Source organism: Tamandua tetradactyla, chromosome 10, assembly GCF_023851605.1.
Source record: "Tamandua tetradactyla isolate mTamTet1 chromosome 10, mTamTet1.pri, whole genome shotgun sequence".
Classification (NCBI taxonomy): Eukaryota; Metazoa; Chordata; class Mammalia; order Pilosa; family Myrmecophagidae; genus Tamandua; species Tamandua tetradactyla.
In genome coordinates, this window is record NC_135336.1 from 32,146,269 (window position 1) to 32,171,275 (window position 25,007).

Sequence of the window (25,007 nt, forward strand, 5' to 3'; positions counted from 1 at the left end):
TGACAAGCAGCCTGGTTCAGTGGACTTTATGGATGAAGCAGGGTGGTCCTGGTACTGGCTGAGGCTGAGATAAGATAGAGATCTTATAAGATCTAAGATCAAACATCCAAGTTACCGGGAAGGGAATATTAAAAGTAGGTGTTTACAGGAATTGAATGGAGTTCAATTTTATACAGGACTGAATAAGATATGAGGGGTATACCCAGTGGAGATGGCCAATATTGAATTAGAAATAGGGCACTGGAGTACTTCAGGAGGAAGATTTGAAATTAGGGCTAGCAAATGCTTTGGCTTTAGAGGCCATATTTTAAACCATGGTTGTAGAACTAAGTTTTAAAGAAGATCTTGTCGAGAGAAAAAAGGAAGAACCTTGGGGGATATGTAGGTTAAGAAATAAGAAAGAGAATAAAGAATAATTAAAAGAAGGAAAGAAAAGAGCACTAAAAAAAAATAGGAGGGAAACCAGGATAGTGCAGAGAGATCATCAAAATAGGGAGGAGTCCGCAGTGTTGAATGCTACAGACACAAAGGAGCAAAAACACTGGGGAAAGACCACTTGGATTGGAAGACTGCTGGGTTTCTGGTGACTACGCATCACAAAATTACAGTAAGAAGGGATTAGGATTAAGGAGCAAATAATATGAATTTGGAAGCAACAATTACTAACTACTTTTTCAAGAAATTTAGTCACTTAAAAAGAGAAATAATGAATAGGGTAACTCAAAAGCAAGGTATGGATATTTTTCTGATACAGGAGTCCCAAAACCAATGTTAAGGGAGACCTCAGTTAAGTAAGGGAAGCAAGAGGGAATTAGATCTCCCATTCCACAGGGTAATTGAAATAATAACTATATGTAAAAGAATTTTGTAGACACTTCCCAAACCCAACAAATCAGTAACTATAGTATATTAGTTCTTTTTCTACTTCTTCCCAACATTGCTTTCTCTTTCTTCTAACTAATATTTTTCAAGCATTATTGCATGTCCTGTTCTGATGATTTCACAAATATTCACTCAGTTACTTATTCTCAGTAATCCCTGAACATTAAGCAGGAGACAGGTATCATATACTTTGGGCACTTAAATTTTCCAAAATTTTTTAAACATTTAAAAGATATCTCCAGATCTAATCCTTTTTAAAACACCATGTCCGTGGACTTCTTTCATGATAGGCCCAATTCAAATAGCCCTGTAGTTACTAATAATAAGCCTGTGTATTGTTCTCATGTGCGCCTTCATTGAAATAAGACAACCTCAAGTTCATTATTTGTGGTGCTTTTAAAATTTGTACATTTAGAATATATTGCTCTCTTTGATGATTAAAGATAGTCCTAAGGCTTGTGTCACCCGAACACCCAGTATCTGCAATTACTTCTACTTCAGGGTGATAATCTGGAACCAGATAAATCAGATGTTACTTTAATCTGCTATTAACTTACCTGTGAAACCAAATGAAAAGATTATTTTATCACTACTAGAAATTATATAAACAATCACGTGGAAGAATTTTGAATGTTTGAGACTTTATAATTTCACAAGGCAGAATGAATTCAAAGTTGATGTCAAAATTAACCTTGAGTTTTTCCTTTCCTCTCCAATTCCGAGGAACAATTTCCTCCTACGCACTCATCCTGAATAGTTTTAGCTAGGATCATGTTATGGGTGTTATGCCAAAATCTCACACAGTATTAAACCAGGGCATACAGAATTTGTAGGAAAGCTTGGTGTGGCTAGTAGAACACTACATGGATAATTTCCAGAAGTGGTAGCTTAAACTAGCTTCGTCAACCATTTCCTTACTGTAGTCATTTCCTTTCCCGTATAATCAGTTATTATCTCAAATGGATACTTGGACTTAAAGAACATAATGGAAAAAGGATGTATACAAATTTGATCTATAAGCATAATTCCATGTCTCATGGAAAAGATACATGCAAATTCTCAACTTGAAACCCTTATAAATTAACCCTTGGGAAGAGTAAGCATATTCTCTCTTGAGGGAAATACTCTAGGCCTGGGTGTGTTCCCCCCCCCCCCCATTTGGAGATAATCTGCAGAAATCTAACCTATTATTTGGTTCCTATTATAAAGGTCCCTGAGGAGTAATTTGATTGTGGGACTCCTGAAGTAGCCTAGTAATCCTGGGTTAATGGCTTTAGGCAGATGGGATATTCCCACCCCCATCCAGAGCAGAAGATCTTGACATGGACACTGTGGACTCCACTAGTACCATGCCTGGACCTCCTTCTCAGTCTACCAACCTCCTGAGAAGATGTGTACATATGCATGCAATGCATGCCTGTGTGTGTTGTGCTAGGACGTGGGTTTGTAGCTTTCATCATATTGTGATCCAAGAACTAAAAGAAGCAAAGAGCCACTTCTCTGGGACCTATCCCAGTCAGAATCTGCATCCTTCAACCTGACTCCCACCAGTAAACTGAGAGGCAAGGAGAGGTCTGGAATAAATATTCAGATGCAGGATGACCCCTGAAGCTCTTTGGGCCCCTTCAATATGCCTACATGGCCAGGGCAGCTATGAAAACAGACTTCTAAAGCCACTTCTTGAACTTGTTAATAATGGACTAAGATTTGGGCCCTGTGTTTTTCAGAAAATATTTTCTCATCTCATGGTCTAATTATTTGTTCTTGTCAAGGGGAACTTCAGCCTATGAAGGCATTTTATGTGCCTTTACTTAGCCTCCCTATGCTTCCATTTCCTCACGTACATAAAGGGAATGTCATTAACTCATAGGGTTGTTATAAGATTAGATGGAATGTTATATGTAGAGTCCCTAAAACACCTGATAAGTCATCATCACTCAGTGAATTTTAGCATTAGCTATAGTTTAATGCTTTAATTATTAAATAAAAAGTACTAAAATAGATGCAACATAAGTGTTAGTTGTAGTGGGTGCCCATCATTGTCCCTGAGAATGACTGAGATTCAAAAGCCCTACATCTGTAGATCATGTGTGGAAGAGTGATCCTCTTTATTCAGTGGCCCTCTTATTGTCCCTTCTTGGATTCAACCTGTGTTGACTCAGAAGCTTCCCCATTATCTTCTGGCTTGTGTTATTCTATTTGTCTTTTTTGGTTTTTTCTTTTCTTTTTTTGCTCAAAAAATAAGAGAGGACTAATACTAGCCATCCACTCTGTGGTAGATACATCATTTTATATTATTCATGCAAAACACCCCCATTTTACAGGTAAGGAAACTTTTAAGAGTCCTTTCTGAGCATGTTCTTCTCAGTATAGAGAAGGTTTTTGAGTGTTAACCTATAGGTATTTTCCTTTGTTTTTATCCTTAAATGCATCCTAATCAGTAAGAGTATTTCAAATCTTAGGAATGGCTTTGTGTGCTGTCTTACCAGAGAATACATTGTAGACTCTTGTGCATAGTTCTTCCATTCTAAAGGAGTTTTCAGTACCTGGGGTTGGGGACATTTGCAGAACATAATCTTAAGAAATGTATGAGACCCATTGCCTCATTTTTTGTACCTAGTAAGCTTTATTGTACCTAGTGAGCCTCCCCTATCCAATGTGCCTACATTGTTTTTGGTATTGCATGGAGATCATTTTGGACATTTGCATCTTTTCTGTGCATTTTTGCTGCTGAATAAAGAATTCTAGGCATTGAACTTGATCTATAAGTCTTTTAGTAATAGTAGTAGATCAAATGCTAAACTAGATTGTTTGTAAGTCTGCATAAACCCCAAGTCAGAGCTTTAAAATATTAACTTACTGAGTCATGATTTCCTCATCTCCTATGCAGTATTCCTTAAATCACATGTTGATGGCTAATCAGCAGAATCCAAAGACGCAAATTAGATGGCACAATATTTACAGAGAAAATATATGTGCAGCTTGCAAAGTAATGATCCTCAGGGATACAGTCCCACATATACACACAAAAATGGTAGCAGTTGCAATCTGAACTGTCAGCATTGTAGCCAAGAAGGGAATGAATATAACAATAGAGAGTTTTAAGACAGGACAACTGGGTTAAAGAAGTCTGGACCTTCAAGAACTATGTTTGAAAGAAATTCAGAAGAAATACTAGGTAAGATGAATTATTCCTGTTCCTCAAATGACATTCTAACAGCTAAATTATTAAATGCTTATTTTGGCCAGGAGGAAGAAATTCCATGAGGCCAGAAATCCTGTCTATCTTGTTCACTGCTGGATCCTGAGCATCCAGAAATGTACTTAGCAATAGTGGGTACTCAGCAAATGTTTGTTGAATGAAAGAAAAAAGCACAGAGAATTGAGCAAGTGTAAGGGTCTCGTGTATCTGTGAGCATTTCACCTTTTGTAGACGTGTAGGTACTGATTTCTTTTTTTGCCTGATTTTTTTCCTTAAGTATAACCTACATAACAAAATACATCACAGATACCCTCTGGTTTTCTCGCTGGGAAAACAGACTAGCTTTCTTTGAATGTAGATTGATACATATTTTGATTCTAGTAGCAATATGGCAGGGTTAAGGTCAACTTTGTAGTATAATCTGGTGCCTGTTTTTTGAGAGATATCATGGAAATAGATACTTATTTTCAAGATGCTTAAACAGATGATTAGGTGAAAGCTCCAGCAAACCTTGAAACAACAAAAAGAAAAGGTTTTCCCACTCCCACCTCCATCATTGTAACATCCTGCTCAGTTTTCTGCAACCCCACCCCCTCCTCCTTGTTCACCCATCTTTCCAGCTATAATCTCTGTCTTGGGAATACAGCGTGTGACTTTCAATCTAGCAAGGAGACAGTTCTTGAGAAAAATCCACCCCCCCACACACACAATGCTCCCCAGCTCCTCTCACGGGAATGGCATGATTTGATCAGCAATGTGCAGAGCTGTCCCAGGGAAACAAGAGCTTGGCATAGAATCTCAGGGCCCTCCTGCTAGAGGGGCCCTCAAGAGAGTTGCCTCATGCCCACCCCCCCCTCAACTGGCTGGACAGTAGAAGGATGTGGAAGAAAACAAATTCCTGGCTGAATGAATAGAGGATTAAATGAATGAGAGATGAGTTCACTCCTCCAGAAGTCTCTGCCATCCCACTTGAATAGAAAGCTAACTTTGAAGCCACTCTGTTCCCCATGGCACGATTTTGTGTATACTCAGCTTTGGAATATGGTTGCCATCTGCTGCCAGCGCAAAGGACTAAGGAAGTATTGGGGTGGGTAGGAGGAGACCAGGAGGCAAGAAAAGAGACACTTAAAATGAGCTAATGATCTCTTTTGTGTTGGAGTTTAGGTTTCAGAATATTAGTTCTGTACTTCAACAAAACACCAGTGTGTCTTAGACCACCACAGGCGCCGGCATATCAGATAAGGGCCACGCTGTGTGCTGGTCAGCCACGGAACCTTAAGAAGTTCTAAAAGTGAAATTAAAGGAGCCGACTGGGGAAACTGAAAGGAGAAAAAGCTTAAGGGTAAAGTATAAGCATGAGGGCTCTGCAGACACATGTCTTCAGCGTTATAGCAGTTCAAAAATGAATATACTCATTAAAGAGTTGGAAAACGCTGTAAATCCCAGGAATATAAGGGTCTGTCTAAGAAATGAAGAAATGAAGGGTCAGAGTTCTCCATTAACTCTGAGTGCATTGTGATCCTTCAGTCGAATCTCAGGGTAAAAGTGACCTGGCTATTATGCATTGATGCGGCTTTAAACAGTTAATTAAGAGTTACAGACTGCTTTCCTAGTGGCGTGGGTGGGTGGCCCCCTACAAACAGAAAAGACTGGTAAGCAAAGTCAGTAAGACTGCAGAACATCTCTGAAAGTCAGTCCATAACACAGAGTTTCCTTGTTTTCCTGGTTATAAATTGTTGGTCAGGCACAAGAATCATATTTATAATTTATATCCTGAAATATCATGCCAGAGAATAATAAGCTGAGGATATACATTACTAAACATAATCATAAATAAAAACAATAATGATTGAAGTAAAATTAGCTGTACTTTTGAAGGCAAAGTACAGTACTTGAAGACAAGTATTGTTTTATATTCGATAGTTTCTGTACCTCAAGTTTGAAAGTTGTATAAGGTGGGGAAGTAAATATCCTTTTTGCCATGCAAGAGAATAATCTCATCAGAGCTGTAATTAGGAGAATAAATGTAACAGCACTGACAACCCTCTGCATGCAGAAAATCACTTTTGAGAGCATGGAATGGGGCAGCAGGCACCACAGGGTTCCAAAGTGCAAGCACCTCTCTTCTACCATGAGGCCTTTCAAAGCAGGGCTCGTCTTGAGAGCAGTGAGTGCATCACACTCGGGGTGCTGGAGCATCCAGTCAGTCAATATTTGTTAACTATGTGAGCTCTGGCCTTGACTCCTGCCTGCAACCAAGGACAAGTCACACAATTGTGACTCATCCACAATTAGAGTATTAGTTGCGCCCCAAATATATCCCTCGTACGATTTCCCTTCCTAGGAACCCTACGGGTCCCCATAATCTATTTTATTTGTCTCCACAACATCCCTGTGAAGCATGAGCACCTTCATTTTACAGCTATGATAACTGGCCCACAAAGGAATTACTTTGTCTTTAACTATGAAATGGTTGATAATCAGTCTACTGACCCAGCTCATTGTACTCTTTTTCACATTATTTCGGGTTTCCTAGGCAAAGGACATATTTTATCTTTCTCATTATTATTTTTAATTGGTTTTCAGAAAAGTTGAGATAAAAACAGAATCTAACAAATATCCCATGGAGATATTTGGTGTTCTCTTTTCTTTCAAGAATAAATTAAGACCTTCTCTGCTCCTCACTGCTGGCTCTCTCGGCAGATAGTCAAAATCCCATGCCAATTTTCAAATGAGTAAGGGCTCATTCTAATAGCTTCATCACAGTCCCCTCTGTTGAGGAAACAGCCTTTTAAATGCTTGTCTGGGCCCTGCAGAAGTTACTTTCGTTATAAACTTCAACAGTTTGGCCTCAAGGTTTTTAAACGGCACTAATACCTAACCTGGTTGTGAGTTCAGCAATAAATTTATACTCAGTATGTGAAAAGCCAAGGAGAAAACTATTGTCTTATTTTCTCTGGTGACCTACACAAATCCTGCATATTTACTTTGTAAATGAGGACACCCAGTGGCCACCAAGGGAAGAGATGCTAAACAATCCCTGATGCTGTGAGCATGAGTATAAATACCCATGATCAAAGCTGACTGATAGCGAGCTCCGTAACACCTGTTACCAAAGCAGTTTCGCTTCCCTAATAGAGGTAAGAGTGGTGGGAGTTTGGCTTGGTCATTTTTATAATATCACAGATTGATCATCTCTTCTCGCTTTGGGTTACAAGCGATGGCTCAGCTTTGAATTCCACCAAGTTCTCAGCTGATGGAAGGATCCGGTGAGCAGTCTCCAGGGGGGGATTGAATCAGGGAAGTGGGGATAATAGTATGGCATTTGTCCAAAATCGTAAGTGAAACACTCATTGTCTCAGATCTTAAATTGGTACCAAAACTTAACTGTGTTGGTGATGAGAGGGGGATAGGGTAATAAAGGGCAGGAAGAATTGCACTACATAGAACTTCAGGGGCTGGGAAGACACGCTTCAGAGAAAAGCTGCACCCTAAGGTCCCCACCTGTTGTCAGCATGTTTGCAGAGTACAGTGGAGCAGTAACCATATAAGTTCTGACATAGGATCTACTTAATGTAAAGAAATGTGCTTAATAGCATGAGAGATCTAATTATGTGTGTGTATGCACATCCACACACCCATACCTATATCTGTATACTACAATACGTAGTTGTGGTTATGGAGTTATAACAAGGCAAGGTATTAGCCTCCAGGGAGCTTGGAGTCTTCTTATAAACATAAAATAGGCATAAATCTGTAAAAAGAAAGAAAGAAAAGGAATGATAATATACTGTACTATTAAGGACTCAATCATGTGGTACATGTGCAGCAAGTTCAAATTTATTCTTTAGCATTTGGGTGCAAGAAACACTTATTTTTCTAAGTCCATTTAAATCTGAGTTATTACCAAGTTAGCAAGCAATTCAGTCAAATTTAGGGCCCCCCTTCCCCTCCCTAGAGCTGTACAAGACGTAAAATCTAAGGAAGGGTCCTCCTCAGTTGGCGCTTGTCTCCGTCCCTGACATTGCTTGTCCACCCCACTAAGAGGCCTGTGAGCCTCTTCTGGCTGCCAGGCACTGCTGTTTAGCTGGATTCAGAGAAGCCCTTCACAGTTATCCTCCCCATTGACTGTGCACCCAGTCCCCAGAGCATCACTGTCACTTTCAAGACAGTGCCCTTGCAGGTCTAGGCTCCAGAAGCTTCCCAGGCCGTTGTCCCCACTGGAGACGAGAGCAAGCAACCAGCTCAAACCTTCTCTAATTCAGTGGAAACAAACCAGAAGTGAATGTCTCAGTTTATTATCTCACCAGTCGGAATTATGAAAAGGGATAACTCAAGATGGACTCTAATCATCGACAAAAGCTTCAGAGAGAAGGAAGAACTTTGATTAGGATTCTTGAAGGGTACATACAATTTGATGAGCAGAAAAAAGCACAAATAATTTCAGAACTCAGGACAAAATCAGCAAAAGAAGAGAACTGAGAATGACTGCAACATGTGCAAGGATGGCAAAATGACCAAACTCTAAAATTAGCACAGAGAGTTTGGGGGAAAAAAAGAGAAAATCAGATCAGATCAAATCAAACTAAAGTAAGATTAGTGAGAATGTTAGCTATAGCTGTAAAATCTCTTAAAGTGTACGCTCTGACTTCTAAGTCTTTTTTCCTGTAATATCTAAAGAATATAGTAAGAGTAAAACACCTTATTCCTCAGTAGAATATTATGAAGTTTGCCTTCAACTTCACATATTTACCAGTGACTCCCAGGGTTTTGAGTTCTATCTGACAGCAGTTATTTAGGATTTTTCTCATCTCAGCATGAACCAAAGGACTAACACCTCATTCTTTCTTAAGGAAATCCTGTGCCTGATCTATAATGGATCACCCTGGGGGCGTAGATGAGATGTAGTTTCAGATACTCTCTTAAACTGGTCCACATCAAATCACCTCTGTGCTTGCATCTTAAGCAGTCATCCAGAAAAAACATATTTACCTTTTCCCATTCCTTTTCCTTGTTGCTTTGCAGTAGAAGGCCTTCACTCCTAAATGAAACAATTTATCACAGCTCAAGGACACATCTCCCATAGATAAATATTACAGTCCCCTCCCGCCAACAAACAGAGAGCTACACTTGAAAACCAGTTGTCACATTGGAGGCAACTTATATTTTCCAGGAAGACCCAACCAAAGAGAACATTTGAGCATGAATTTGAAGACCTGCTTCAAAAGCAGTTTTAGAAGACTAAAAGAAGTTCTGTAAATTGGGAAGCTCTGTGATTATCTGAGAAAGCTTTTGTAAAGTGACTGTGGGATTCTGTTTTCTCACTCATTGAAGTTCAGATAAAAGTTTTCCCAAAGTCAAAAAATTAATTTCTTACTTACCTATACTTCATCATCAGTTGATGATACTTTCCAAAGGAATACCAATCCTGGAAGTTATACTGGATCTTTAAACTCACTAAAATTAAAATTTTGTTTTTTCCTGTAAAATAAGTATATATGATGTCAAGATCAAAAGGACAGATTACATGCCTGCTCATGCAAAAAAAAAAGAACAGATTACTAAGTAAGATGCTAGTTTTTGTACAATCACCTTTTAAACTTATACTTCTTTCTCAAGCAAAATAAAGGACCTTTACTAACTATGCATTTAAATATATAGATCCTTTTTTTTTAAGCCTCATCCAACGCTAAGTTCAAACTGCATAACTTTGTGAATTTAAGTAGATCCTTTTGTTCATTTTTGTATCCCACCCACGGATGCAGCATCTCTGTTTTTTTGTTCCCCAGATTTCATGAACAAAGGAAAAGGTTACAATAGGGCAGCAGCTAAATTTGTAAGGAAAGAGCGTTAGAGAGAAAAATAAATCAAACTCCTAAAAAGGTATTTCAAAAGGTTTACAATATAAGAGGATTTTAAAGACATCAACCTCAAACTTCATTGACTTTTCTCCTTAGTCCCAGTAGGTTCTCCCTCCCCAGGAAAAAGCCATTTCATCTAAACCTTGGAGTGAGGGTACAGGTGTCTTTCAGAATGTTGTTTGGAACTACAGCTATCCAATGCCTTTGTTCACAGAGCTAAAATTCAGCTTTCCCAAGCTGCATTATAAGGAGTAAAGGAGGTATTTGAACTTTCGATGTTTTATTCCACTGTAATCATATGTTCTAAGTATGGAAATTCATAAAGCATATAGCTTGATAATGCCCCAAACTAAAGTTTTAACTTACTTAGAATTGGTTCCAAAAGTTGATGCTCAATTACTTCTTGATTAATTGCTCAAGTATACCTTTACCTCATAACTAAAGTTATTGAAGTTGCCTGAAAAGAGTACTTGACATATTAATATATAGGAAAGTATATTTTTGTACAATTTTAGGAAAGAAATCAGAGTAGAGGTAAAATAAAGAATTGGCAATAGAATAAGGCTGGGGGCAAATTTTACCTAGAAAAGCATACCATGGGGTTCTTCATAATTGCTAGAATTTGGCCTAAATTTTTATTTCGAGCAACCTAGTAAACAGAGCCAGGAGGGAAACGTGATTAGTTATAAGATTCACAGGGACCAAAAAGATAAGAGAATGCAGCTTTTCCTGAGCACTGAGGTCTGGGGCAAGTTGACTGAATAATATACATTTCAAGTATCAAAGGTCCTTATGGATGAATCTCTTCTATTGATGTAGATTTCTGATTGTCTGTGTCCTTATATGTCTTTACACAGAGGTATTCTCAGTGAATGTTTCACTAATGAAACGGTGAAACATTCATTAAGTACCAAGAAGTGCTTTCGTCCGTAACTGAATTGTATTTGCAACTTTAGACATAGGTATTTATTAGTCCCTTCTGAGAGATAACAGCAGATTCAGCTTGGAACCAGGCAAACCAAAGTTCTGGGGTGAGTGGCAGAAACTAGGGAGTCTCTACTATAACCAAGAAATAAGGATTTAAGGGATGATTTTGATTACTGAATCATTATATAGATATTCCTTTCTGCTTTCTGATATATTGGAGTAGACAGAGGGAAATACCTGAAATTTCTACATTGTCATCCAGCTGCCCTGACCTCTGATAATGATTGTATGGACTTTATCTTGTGCCCCTGTGATTGTAAAAATCTTGTGACTAACCTTCATTTGTACCGATTTACCCAGGTTTTCAACTCTAGAGTCTTGTATTCACTAAAGACAGCCCCTAATGTTTATTAATGAAGGGTCTTGGGTCAGCCCAGAACTAACCCACCCCAAGTCCAAAGTTATCTTGATAATCAAGACTAGATCTAACCAAAATAGGCCTACCTGGGATGCACAGTAGCTTAGACTTTAACCTACAAGTCACCTATACCTTATTATAATACTCAGAATCACACCCATCATCATATTAAGGTCACCATTTTCTTATATAAATTCTGTGACTAACCATGTAATCAGTCCGTGCATGCTCAATAATTAGATCACCTCTAATTACATCATCTGGTGCACTGTGCTCATTACCCTAAAACCTGCCCATCTTTTAATTCTATAAAACTACCAAAATCACTGCAGTTGGGGGAGACAGATTTTTGGGCCACGAGGCCATCAGATCTCTTACTGTGCGCCCAGTAATAAGCTTTTTCTCTCTTTGAAAACCTGGTGTTTCTGGAATTGGTCATTTAAGCACATTGGGCAAAAGAATCACCTTTGTCCGGTAACACTAGGGCCCAGAGAAAGTGCTTCCCTGGAATTAGTTCTTCTGCACTAATAAAGTCTATTCCCAGTGTTCAGACAAAGTTTAGAGCTTTTAGGTTTTTGATAGAGTGAAGAGAGGAAAAAGAGGTCAGAGCCAGAATAAAATCCGGTTGGAATGTGCCTGAGGATTATGGGGCAAAGGTGTTGCTAGTTCACAATTTCTCCCCTTGCTCCTCATACTTTAAGCTTCGTAAAACTTAATGGTAAGACAGCTGAAAACAAGGAAACAAGGAAGGAAGCAAGAGAAGGAGGCAAGAAGAGAGGGAGGTAGACAGGCTGCCTGTTAAAAGTACTGCAGAGTGCTTGCTTCGGCAGCACATATACTAAAATTGGAACAATACAGAGAAGATTAGCATGGCCCCTGTGCAAGGATGACACACAAATTCATGAAGCATTCCATATTAAAAAAAAAAAAAAAAGTACTGCAGAACTTTTGAGTCCACCTGTAGGTAAGGTGAACTCCATTATGTTGGCTGGATTAGAAGTGTATGTTGAGTTTCTATTTAATTTTTATTCAGTTTATATCACATTATTAATTATCTTACAGTCTAAAAAAAGTGCAAGGGTGCTTCCTCACTCTTCTGTGGTTCTGTGTTGCCAAAGCAGATCCATTCACTCTGATAAAAATCTGATTCAAGCCAAATTTTGGTAAATAGTGGCTTACTTCAACATGTCTAAAACTATATGTATACACATTCTATTTCTCTGGAGAACTCTAACACACCCCCTAAAAGCCACTTATAAACTTAAAGTGTGCTCTAAAAATGTTTCACGAATGACTGAAACTCAAGAAATAACAAAGACATGTCCAACCACAATATTAAGATCATTGATATAATAGTGTTTGAAACACTTTAAACAAACTAGTAATTTCAGTATCTTTGCCCAGCAAAATTAATAAGCAGTGGCTAGAAAAGTACTTAAAGCAGTCCCCAACTTTCATAGCTAATGTGTTTCTGAAAAATGTCTTTGAAAATCAGATTTCTAAGAACTACTGATTTAAGTTTTATGAAAAGGGTTCTGTTATCAGTAGCTGAAAAATATGATGAAATTCCTGGTGGCTCCTGTGCATTGGGTTTAGACAATCTGGAAGGTAAAGAACCCTCGTTGGGAGATAGCTCAAACCATTTCCCTTTTCTCTGAGGAATGGAGAAATCAACAGGGCAATTCTCCTTACCCTAGGCTGATGACCCTCCCAAGGTCCCCCTATAGAGGCAATGACAGCTGGGACATGCGGGGCGTATGGAGCCAAGGGAGGAGGGAGAGGTCTTATTCTGCCTGTCACCTCCCACTTGAATAGGTGATGTCCCCATGCTCCAGTGCCCCCAGCTGCCCTATAAAGATTGGGAAGATGCCATGAGTGAGAAAGACCAGTCAGGCACCTAGGGGCCATCTGCTCTGCATAAATGGATCCTGTGAGCAAGTAATCTCTGCCTCCTACAATCCAGGAATTCAGCAAGGCCCATCCTAATGTGTAGATTGAGTAGGAATAATTGAGGTCTTGCCCTGGAGGGATAACAGATGTGAATTTGGAGAATAAGGGGCCCCAGTTACCACATGCATCCCTGCTTTCTCCAGAGTGGACTGGCCTTTTTCTAGTGTAACCACCAAGCTTAATATCATCATTAATCACCTGATATATGAAACGTCAACCTCAACGTGCTAAATGCATCGTGGCCCAGTGTGGAAAAGAGTATGGGGTATGAGGCTGGGTTGCAGCCTATTTCAAGAGCTGACCCACTTACCTCATCAGAGGCTGGTGCTCTAGATTGAAAGTTCTAGGGTTTTTCTCCCTGGCCTTTTGACTCAGACCAGTTGATTTGACTGAAATTCATATTGGTTTTAATTTGAGGGCTGCTATTTCCTCCCAAGTCACAGAGACTTCAAATTTCCATCTCTGTCTCTACAGCATCTCACCCTTGCACTAGTCTCATTTTATATATCCCTTTGCTCTCCTGACTAAGAAAGGACTGGATTTCACACCTAATTAAAAGAGATTGTATTGCCTGCTGTTTCCTTTCTTATTCCTTTTCCCTTGTGCATGACAGCATTTTATTCTCATGCTAAACCCTATCCCTGGACCCCCACAGCTTAAGGAACTGACAGGAGCAGAGTTCCTACAAAACAAAGAGTCCCGGCAGACCCTCTATCACCTATTTCACCACAAGCAGATTTTCTCTTCAGTACTCAACCCTGCTTCAGCCCCATCCATATTGCAGTCTCTCTCGTAGAATCTGCTCACTTAGAATACAGCATCACTTTCAACAGCAGAATTCCTAGCTTGTTCTAGTAAATGCCATCACAGGCTGACTCTGAATTTTTTTCTCTGGGGAAAAGCAGGTAAATTATTATTTTGAAACATATGCAGAACTATTTTCTATCAGGTTTTCATTTTGCCATAAGTTTTCTGTTCATACAACTGTGGGATTTTTTTGGTTCTTTTTTTTTTTTTTTTTGGAGGGGTGGGAGTGCAGGAGCCGCAAATACACATAATCTATGTAAAGTTGTGTGGTTTAGAAGAATTGGGAGGTGGTTTCTTTTCTTTTTTTTTTTTTTGAATAGGCCAAATGCCTATTCAGTGCCAATCTAGGAGAGAATGGAGTTAGCATTTTCACACCATTCTTTCCTATACAGTCCTTGAATAACCATCTAATCAAGATTTGTTTTCAAAGGGGAAAAAATCTTCTACAGTAGAGTATTTCAGATTTATTCCTATACATTAATGCCCAATGGATGAAAAAGGACATGTTTCACAAAAGCCCGAACCTTGCCTTGCTGTGGCAGAAACTTTTTCCCACTGTATTAGTGTTAAAAAGAAAAGAAAGCCTGGGAAAGGAATTGCTTCTGCATTGTGTGCTCTAGGCACGAGGCTTGCCTAAATGGAGAGTCCGGTTCCCCATCACATCTGTAAACATATCAGCAAAAATGATTCCTCCTTTCAAGGTTGCCCCCTTCAGTGTGGGGCCACAGTCACCAGGGACATTTTTAATTTGTGTCTATAAAAATGCAAGTAGGCCTGCCAGGCTGTATATGTGTGCAGGTTTGAGTTTACCTCTGTGGTTTTTAATAGTAGGGACAACATTACTGAAGTAATCATAACTCAGACTATTTAGCAAATAATTTTTGTCTGTGATCGATCTTTATAAGTTAACATGATTGTTTTGATAGACTAAATCTGCCATCCAGCAGTTTGACTTTTTCTCATGAGGTTATGTGTTGTCTGTGACTATTCGGGATATAAACACAGCTTCTGCTGATGAACATTTCCCATTTCTAAAGCAGGTTTCATCAGTACTTTCAGTTTCTTTGTTTTTTTCTTCTATGTCTTGAGAATTATGAAGGTCCTAGATCTTTGGGCAATCCAAATTCAGATTCCTAACAGATCCAGGGTTATGCTGTAAAAAGACCATGAAGAGATATGGATTCTAGTTCTGACCTGCATTCACTAGCTGTGTACAACTTTGGGCATGACATTTAGACATTTTGAGCCTCAATTTCCTCTAATTTCAAATAATGATAACTGTTCTAAGATCCTAAATGTTTATTGCTAGAAGTAAATGAGCTGTTACATGTGCATTTTTTATTTACAGTATGTATAGATATATTTATATATCTCACTACATACATATTTTTATGATAATTATGATACAGCATCTCAGAATTTTCTGAAAGAAAACAAATCTTTGTCATATGTGGCATTTCTAGAGGTAGCATTATGGTTGGTGCTGTAAACAAAGGTGTGCTCAAAGACTGTTTTCACCTATGTGGAAAAAAATTTTAATTAATCCATCAGAAATAAAGTAATACTTTTTACTCAGGAATGGTGATTTTATCACAGGTACCACCATTTTTCCTGCTTACCATTTTACTTAAATGAAAGAGGCTACGGTAATAGTAAAATTGTATATAAAAAACTCTACCCTTTAATGCCAGGAAAAGTTGTTTTATCTCTTGCATCATTCCATCTATAAACTTAAGGAAAAAAAAGAGCCCTTTAGTTCAGATAATTGGAACTATATTGAAATCTCAAGGCTTAGAAACATGAAAGTCATGTTAAGTTATGGGTATAGGAGGGTGTACTGGACAAACCTTTGCACACAGCTTCACAGAAGACCTATGGATAACTAAGGATCAGACCTCATTTAGAGGCAAAGCATGTGATATAGTGAAGCAGTGAAGAGTGTGGACCCTAGAGCCAGACAGCCCAGGTTCAAATGCCAGCTCTAGCATGTATTGCCTGTGTGGCCTTGGACAAGTTTCTTCATGTCTCTGGCTTCAGTGTCCTCATCTGTTAAATGGGGATAATAATACTACCTATCCCATAGGATTGTTGTGATAATTAAATGAAATAATATGCAAAATATAGAACGTGTTATTATCATTATGGCACACATGCGTGGGTAACTCAGTGAGAATTTGGAATTTCATCTTCCGACAGATTTCCTGAACATCCCTTCCTAGGTTATTGGTGCCTTCCTCTGGGACCATATTTTGTATTGGCACAGTCATAGGGACTCACCATGATTCTTCAATCTGGCAAAGAGAATTTGTTTTGCATAAGCCACAGCCTAATGCAAAATTTTAGGCACATGACAGACTTGATAGAGGCTTGAACAAGAAGGAATTCTCTTACACCAATTAGTACGAATTGTCTCATCACTAAAAGTGAACATAGAACCTGTAGGCATCAATGAAGTTAAGTAGAAATATGTAAGGCTGACTATGTGTAAGAATGGGAACAAGGGAAGTGAATGAGTATATAAAAGGGTGTGGTCACACTGACTGAGCTCTGTCGGAGGAGACTGAGAAGGAAAGCTAGTTGAGCTCAAACTTCCCTTAGCAGTTCTTCTATCTTGAGCTAAGGCAGAGGAGAACAGAACTTGTGGGCATTCTTCTTGTCTACAAGCTATTACCTCTGAGTTTGCTTCTCATAGGGCATAGGGATCTGGGACACAGGTCAACAGTCAGTACTTAGGCTACCTGGTTTTGGAAGCCCATGTACTTGGCCTCTCCCAGGTTGATCACTTGGGAGTTATGAAGGTGAGAAATAAGGAATGCCTAGAAGAATGGGGTAAAGAGGGAGATTCTTTAGAGCTAAGAGGCAAGAAAAATAGGAAAGAACTAAGATCTAGTGTTAAAGCCACCTATTGTCCTTCTCCGTCTGTGACCCAAATGTTACCAACTATTTTAGTTAGCCAAGGCTGCTGTCGAAGTCCCACAGACTAGTAGGCTTAAACAACAGAAATTTATTGACTTACGGTTCTGGAGGTTAGAAGTCCAAAATCAAGGTGTTACAGGGACCATGTTTCCTCTCAAAGGGGAGAATCCATTCCATGTTTCTCCCCTAACTTCTGGTGGGCAACACATGGCATTCCTTGGCTTGTGGTGGCATAACTCAGTCTCAGCCTCCAATAAGTGGCTGTCTCTCTCTCTCTATCTATGTCACTCTTTCTGTGTCCAAATTTCCTCCCCTTATAAGGCCACTAATTACATTGGATCAGGTCCACCCAAATCCAGTTTGGCCTCATTTTAACTCGTATCTTCAAAAATCCTATTTACAAATAAATTCACACCCACAGGACTGGGGGTTAGGACCTGAATATGCCTTTTTCGGTGGCATAATTCACTCCATAACAATTCCTTTTGGCTCCCAAAAAGCTGTGTCCCTCCCACATGCAAAATACATCCACTCCATCCCAACATCCCAAAAGCCTTAAGTTATTTCAATAACAACTCTAAGTCCAAAATCTCATCTAAACCAGTTATGGGTGTGACCCATCCTAGGGCAAAATTCCTCTCCATGATGGACCTGTGAAAGCTAGAGAACAAGTTATTTCTATCTCCAAAATACGATGGTAGACAAACATGGGATAGACATTTCCACTCTACAATGAGAATTTGGAAAGCAAAATGGAGTCATGGGTTTCAAGCAAGTCTAAAACCCAACAGGGAAGATTCTATTAGATTTCAAGGCTTGAGTGTAATCTGTGGCTTGTGCCTCCAAAAGCAGCATTCCCACCCTCTCAGAACCCCAGGGTGGTGGACTCATGCTTTCCAAACCCCAGGCTGCTCACACTAGGAGCTGTTCAACACTCTCCTCTAGCAAGTGAATACAGTGTGGTTATTAACTAGAGTGATCATATATCCCAGACCTGGTTTAACCTGCTGTCCTGGCCTAATTATTAACAGTACTCTCTTTCACTCTCAAAAGTGCTCGGTTCGAATGATAATATGATCCCTAGTATGCCCCAGTCTCCAGGGTCAATGCATGATTCATCTCTGCCTTTTTTAGCAATCCTTCATTAAGCCCCAGAAAATCAGAAAAACCTTCATTTCACCCAGAGCCACCCTAGAAAGTGCTCAAACAGGTTTTAAGAGTTGCAAGAATGTGTAAATAGAGAAAGCTGGGGCGGGAGCGGGGGGGGGGGGGGGGGGGGGGGGGGGGGGGCATCCCTTTATTTAGCAAATTGCATTCTGTAGGCCATCCTTCTGAAAAACATGGTGGCAGCTTTGGTGGACGACTCAATTTGGATTGAATTTTCCAAATTTTTGCACACACTGTGTGAGTTTTGGTAATGTGCCATATGAATTAATAGGAAAGGAATTAATTTTCTTTTTGAATACTGTTGCTGTCTGTGAATAAAATAAGGAATTTCCATAAATTGGGGAAACTGTAAGCTTTCCCAAAGGAACTGTGCTTAGGCATGTCTAAAGTGGAGGTAGAGAGTCTCATAAGAACAATTCTTCCATTTGACTTTCAGTTCTTCTTTGTAGAACTTGTAGGAATAGCAGGCAATTGACCCAAATGATTATTCGGCCACTTTACTTCAACCAATACCCCTGGCTGAAGCTCTGGGATAGGATTTCTATTAATAAAATAGAAAAAAGAGGTGCTAAGGCCCAGTAAAATTCAAGATCTTGTTTCACTTTGATGTGGTCCTGCCAGCATTAACTCCTGTGCAGACCCTGTCAATTTCTCCAAGAAGTCCTGCTTTTGTCTGCAAGGAGGGTGCTTCTGGGAGGAATGAGCATCAGCCAGCTGAGACCGAGCCAGCCAACTCTGACATATGCCGTTTGTCTGTCTGTCTTGCAGGTGACATCAGTTGCAAGGGGATGACCGAGCGCATTCACAGCATCAACCTTCACAACTTCAGCAATTCCGTGCTCGAGACCCTCAACGAGCAGCGCAACCGTGGCCACTTCTGTGACGTGACGGTGCGCATCCACGGGAGCATGCTGCGCGCGCACCGCTGCGTGCTAGCCGCCGGCAGCCCCTTCTTCCAAGACAAGCTGCTGCTGGGCTACAGCGACATCGAGATCCCGTCGGTGGTGTCGGTGCAGTCGGTGCAAAAGCTCATTGACTTCATGTACAGCGGCGTGCTGCGCGTCTCGCAGTCTGAAGCCCTGCAGATCCTCACGGCCGCCAGCATCCTGCAAATCAAAACAGTCATCGACGAGTGCACGCGCATCGTGTCGCAGAACGTGGGCGATGTGTTCCCGGGGATCCAGGACTCAGGCCAGGACACGCCGCGGGGCACTCCTGAGTCAGGTACTTCAGGACAGAGCAGCGACACCGAGTCAGGCTACCTGCAGAGCCATCCGCAGCACAGCGTGGACAGGATCTATTCGGCTCTCTACGCGTGCTCCATGCAGAACGGCAGCGGCGAGCGCTCCTTCTACAGCGGTGCTGTGGTCAGCCACCACGAGACGGCGCTCGGCCTGCCCCGTGACCACCACATGGAAGACCCCAGCTGGATCACACGCATCCACGAGCGCTCACAGCAGATGGAGCGCTACCTGTCCACCACCCCTGAGACCACGCACTGCCGCAAGCAGCCCCGACCTGTGCGCATCCAAACCCTGGTGGGCAACATCCACATCAAGCAGGAGATGGAGGACGATTACGACTACTATGGGCAGCAGAGGGTGCAGATCCTGGAGCGCAACGAATCCGAAGAGTGCACGGAAGACACGGATCAGGCCGAAGGCACCGAGAGTGAGCCCAAGGGAGAGAGCTTTGACTCGGGCGTCAGCTCCTCCATAGGCACTGAGCCGGACTCAGTGGAGCAGCAATTCGGGCCCGCGGTGGCGCGGGAGGGCCAGACCGAGCCGGCCCAACCCGAGCAGGCCGCAGAAGCCCCTGCTGAGGGTGGGCCGCCCTCACACCAGCTTGAGACAAGCGCCTCCTCCCCTGAGAGAAGCAACGAGGTGGAGATGGACAACACGGTCATCACCGTCAGCAACAGCTCGGACAAGAGCGTCCTGCAGCAGCCTTCGGTCAGCACATCCATTGGGCAGCCATTGCCAAGTACCCAGCTCTACTTACGCCAGACAGAAACCCTCACCAGCAACCTGAGGATGCCTCTGACCTTGACCAGCAACACACAGGTCATTGGCACAGCAGGCAACACCTACCTGCCAGCCCTCTTCACTACCCAGCCTGCAGGCAGCGGCCCCAAGCCTTTTCTCTTCAGCTTGCCACAGCCCCTGGCAGGCCAGCAGACCCAGTTTGTGACAGTGTCTCAGCCGGGCCTGTCCACCTTTACTGCACAGCTGCCAGCGCCACAGCCCCTGGCCCCATCCGCAGGCCACAGCACAGCCAGTGGGCAGGGCGAAAAAAAGCCTTATGAGTGCACTCTCTGCAACAAGACTTTCACCGCCAAACAGAACTACGTCAAGCACATGTTTGTACACACAGGTGAGTGTGTGTTGGAGGGTTGGCGGCTGGGGCTGAAGGGGGCTAAGGGAAAGGAGAGGTAGGACAGCAAGTAGCAGGGAGGTTTGGAGTCATCTTTCAGATTTTTAAGGAGAACCCATCATCAGTCATCTTCTATCCAGTCCCGCCTATGCCCCCATCAGAGGAACAAAGCACTCTGCCACCAAAAGGCAATGTCACGGAAACCCATTATAGAGAAGGTCCATTGTAGTTTGCCAGGGCTGTTATGACAATTACAACAAAACAACTTGGCTTAAATAACAGGAATGAATTGTCTCACAGTTTTGTAGACTGGAAGTCCAACACCAAGGTATCACCAGACCATGCTTTCCCCCAGAGTGTAGAACTTTGGTGCTGCCTTGCCAGCAATCCTTGGGGTTCCTTGGTTTGTAGATGCATCCCAGCCTCCATTGTGTGACGATCTTTCTCTCCTCTGGCTTCTACTTCCAAGCTCAATTTCTTTTGTTTTATAAGTACTTTAGCCCTATTGGATCAAGGCCCGCCCTCCTTAAATTTTGCCACACCTTAATTAACAGTGTCTTCTAAGCTCCTATTTACAAATGGGCTCATACCCTCAGGACGGGGGTTAGGACTTGAACCTAATAACTTTATGGTGGAATGATTCAATTCCCAAGAAAAGTCAAATGGGAAAGCCTATAAAGAATTTGCATGCACAGTATACCTTAAATACATTGGGTTTTGAAATTCATTCTTTGATTCTAGGTATTTAGAACTTAGAAAAGTCCTTGGAGATCATGTATCCTAGTTAACTCATTTTTTAGACTGAAGTTGTAACAGGGATGAGAGTTTTTAATCTGTAATCAGTTCTGGGTGGACCAGCATCATGAAGTGGTCACCAAAAAGCTGATGTAAATTTCAGCTGCATTCATGGTCCCTGAAATGAGGAGGGGTGATAATTTACAGTTTACTCTTTTCTCTAGTGATGATTCTCTATTTTCCATTTCTATAGACCATAGTCTGTTCTGGTACAATATTTTAAAGGGATTATAGACTAACTGTGACACATCCAGAGGAGCATAAATAGGATAGTGGAGGGGCATGAAGGCATGACGTATGAGACATGGTTGAAGGTAACCTGCAGAAGAAAAGACTCAGAGCATTATAGAAGCCATAGTCTAGTATTTGAGTTTGAGAGGCAGTTTAATGTAGTGGTTAAGAGTCTCAGCTCTGGAGCCAGAGTGCTTGGGTTGGATTTGGGCTTAACCACTAGCAAACTTTTTCAACTTTAGAAAATTAATCATCTTTCTATATTTCAGTTTCTTTGTCTGCAAAATGGGAGTGATAGTGGTCCGTTTCCTTATAGTGCTGATTTGAGAACTAAATGGATTAATATATGTGACACTCTTGGTCCATAATAGGCGATCTATAAACTGTAGCTAGTATAATCATTAATCGTTAAGATGGGAGGGAGAAAGAGACATTAGGTTTGTTCTGTTTGGCTCTAAAAGGTAGAATTAGACCAATGGTTGGAAGCCATATAGCAATTCCTTCAAGTCACTACAAGAAAAAGTTTGCTAGTAGTCAGAGTTGTTCTAAGATGGATAGGCTGCCTTCAAAAGGAGTGAGTTCCTGGTAATTAGAAATATCCAGGGAGAAACTAGATGTTCATTTGGTAGGGATGTTGCCAAGGGGAGTCGTTCTTCATGTGAGTCGTTGGGCATGGTGGTGTTTCATCCCTGGATTCTATAAGTCTAAACTAGGGTCTCCTGACCTATCCAGTCCTCTTTCCTAGCTCCATAATGGGACAAATATAGAAGGTGGGAACTCCAAAAGTCTCCTTCATTTAAGTGACCACCTATGTGGTGGGAGTTCGTATAAATTCTCTTATACCTAAAAATACCTGCCCCCAATGATAATTTTAAATTCCTATTGTGAGAATTACTCTTTTGGTAAACTTCTGCTTCCAGAATACCCCAGTTAAATGACAAATGAATTGCCTGGGAAAGACTACAAACTTGAATAATGATATATGGAAAGAAATTAGTTTCTCAAAGCAGTCTTGTTCCTCAAATCAGTTAGCAGGAAGCTAGGGGATAGGGAAGAAAGCAGGTAAGTTTAAATTGATAAGTAGAAGAGAAAAAGAGCAATATACACTGAGACAAAGTATCTGACATAGAAGTAAGCAACTGAAATAGGCAGAACATTACATAATGTGAATTTGCCTTCTTTGCAATTCACCTTAAATCAGGACATTATGTTAGTCATCATTTGTGCCTTTATATGAATCAGTTCATCTTAAAAATGACAGTTTTCATACCTCCAAATAACCATATGGATTCACTACTGAATTTAGGAAGAACATTAGGTAGTGGTGAGTCACTATGTTTATTTGGGGTAAGGGTGAATACCCTAATAACCTGGGTATTGCTCTAGGGAAATTTTCCACGTCATATGGGTATCATCATTGGGCAAATTGATCAAGTAGTGATATTTGTATTTATGTGGTAATTTATGTTCTCCTCCTTTGAATAGCTGTTTTATTAAAGATTGGGAGGTAAACAAGAAAACTTTTGTATAAGGATCTACTTAGACAAAGTTTACTTTGCTGGTTTTGGATGCATAAACATATCTGACTCTCCCATTTAGTACACGTCTTCCTGTAGACCTATAGGATATCAAATTCACACACTCCATTAGATCACATATTGAAAGAAACCTCTAAATTTACAACATAAAAATTTCTGGGTACTACAAAAAATTGTCTGTTTGGTGTACATACACATTTCTCCAGTGCAATATTCTGTGGTTAAATCAAATAACTAATTTTGATCACAAGAAATCCAGCAGTGGGTTTGCATATTTAAACAGCAAAGATGTAAAAGCTACAAGTAAAGGTAAAGTTATTTTACACAGTTGATTTGTTTCAAAGTGTGGTCTTCACATCTCTAGTAAACTCTGAAGGTCCTCAATAAATATAAAGGTTCTTGTATTGGTGTATATAATTTGTTCACATCTGGAAAGAATTAATTATATATACTTGAGCTCCTTCTTTAAAAGAAGCAACACTCTTTCACCCCAAAATTATTTGGCAGTGTCAGTTTGGAGGAACAATCTGTCTGTTGAGACTTGTCTCCAACTGAAGGGGTCCATAACCTTACAAAGTTTAAGAACAATTGGTCTACATTTTCAAAAGGCAAGACAGACTGAACATATGGAAGTAATTCAGGGCCTGGATTCACTGTTGGCCACATTTCCAAACAAAGTTCTCTCCAATTTCTTAGGAAAACATCAAAAAAAAAAAAGTGGGACCTCACAACTTTACATGAGTCCAGCAGAACTGATTAAAAATCCAGAGCAAAAAGTCCAAATGTTGGTCTGAAAAGTTTCTGGAAAACCCTGAGGATACTTGAATGAATAGGAATATATCTGCTGTTCTTGCCCATAGACTACCTGAAGAGAATCCTACCAAGAAGAAGTAGCTTGGAAGAGTTAAAAGGAAAAAAGTGTGGTTTCTCTGTATCACAGTTAAATGCAAGCAAATAAACCTGCATGATAATTGGCTTTGCATTTCAGTAACTCTAAGGTTTAATGTAAATGATACTTGCTTTTAACAACTGCAGAGAATCAATTCTGGGATTTTGATTTCAGTGAAAATCCTGTGTAGCTCTATGTCAGTGATCCACATTCTCATGAAAAGGATGTGTTTAAGATATATAAGTAGCCCATCATATTGACTTTGGAGCTAAACTGTACACTAGAGAACCAAGGAATTCCTGATTGTAAAGCATATTCCACAATGATTATTACAATATTACTTAGGGCAGGGACAGAAGTGAAACACAATTGCACTGGAGTTGGAAGGTTTGGGTTCAGTTTTGGTTCCTCTAATTAGCTGTGTGCCCTTGAGCATGTTACTTAAGCTCATGACCCTCAGGATTTTTTAGTTTAAACTGGAAAAAAAATACTTTTCCTGCCTTTTGAAGAGCTACAATGGCATGATATGTGAGAGAGATTTTCCTAAAAGACAATGCTAATGTTTAAAAAAAAGTCATCATCATTATTAATATAGCCCCCTGCACTGGAGATGTTGAGTTTCTTTGCTCTAACTCCCACATTTGAATGATAAGCTCTCGATGCATTTCTTTCCATGGAATTCAAGTGCTGACGCTAAGGCGATATGACGCTACTTGAATTTGCCTTGAACTTCCTTCATAACAAAAAATTTTTTTCTTTCCTAAATGATTTTTTGTTTTTGTTAAACTTTCTTTAAGAGCAAGAGAAAATCCCTTACCTAGCCACTCTCCATCCACTACCACAGTAGGACCTCATCCCCTCTAGGAATTTTTCAAGTTCACTTACTGCACACTTCAGAGAAGTTGTGGGAAAGAAAACCAAGAGTTAAGAACAATGTTTGAAAATAAGAATTAGAAAAAATAAATAAATAAACCATCCTGTCACTCAACAAAACAGGGATCCTCAACTGCCCGCATTCCACACACCAAGAGGAAGAAAAAAAAAAAACTGT

The 25,007-nt window shown here is 40.5% G+C and overlaps 1 protein-coding gene and 1 non-coding gene across 48 annotated transcripts in view; both read left to right on the plus strand.

Annotated features, from left to right (window-relative positions):
* Positions 1-25,007, plus strand: part of ZBTB20 (zinc finger and BTB domain containing 20) — an 893,822-nt gene that overhangs the window by 838,282 nt on the left and 30,533 nt on the right. For all 47 annotated transcript variants that reach the window (XM_077118274.1, XM_077118288.1, XM_077118272.1 and 44 more), the window contains one exon: positions 18,899-20,503. In XM_077118274.1, the coding sequence (XP_076974389.1) occupies positions 18,899-20,503 (1,605 nt within the window). The remainder of the gene's footprint in view (positions 1-18,898; positions 20,504-25,007) is intronic.
* On the plus strand, positions 12,105-12,211 carry LOC143649043 (U6 spliceosomal RNA). The gene has a single exon (XR_013158921.1). It is a non-coding gene; the product is annotated as a U6 spliceosomal RNA (small nuclear RNA).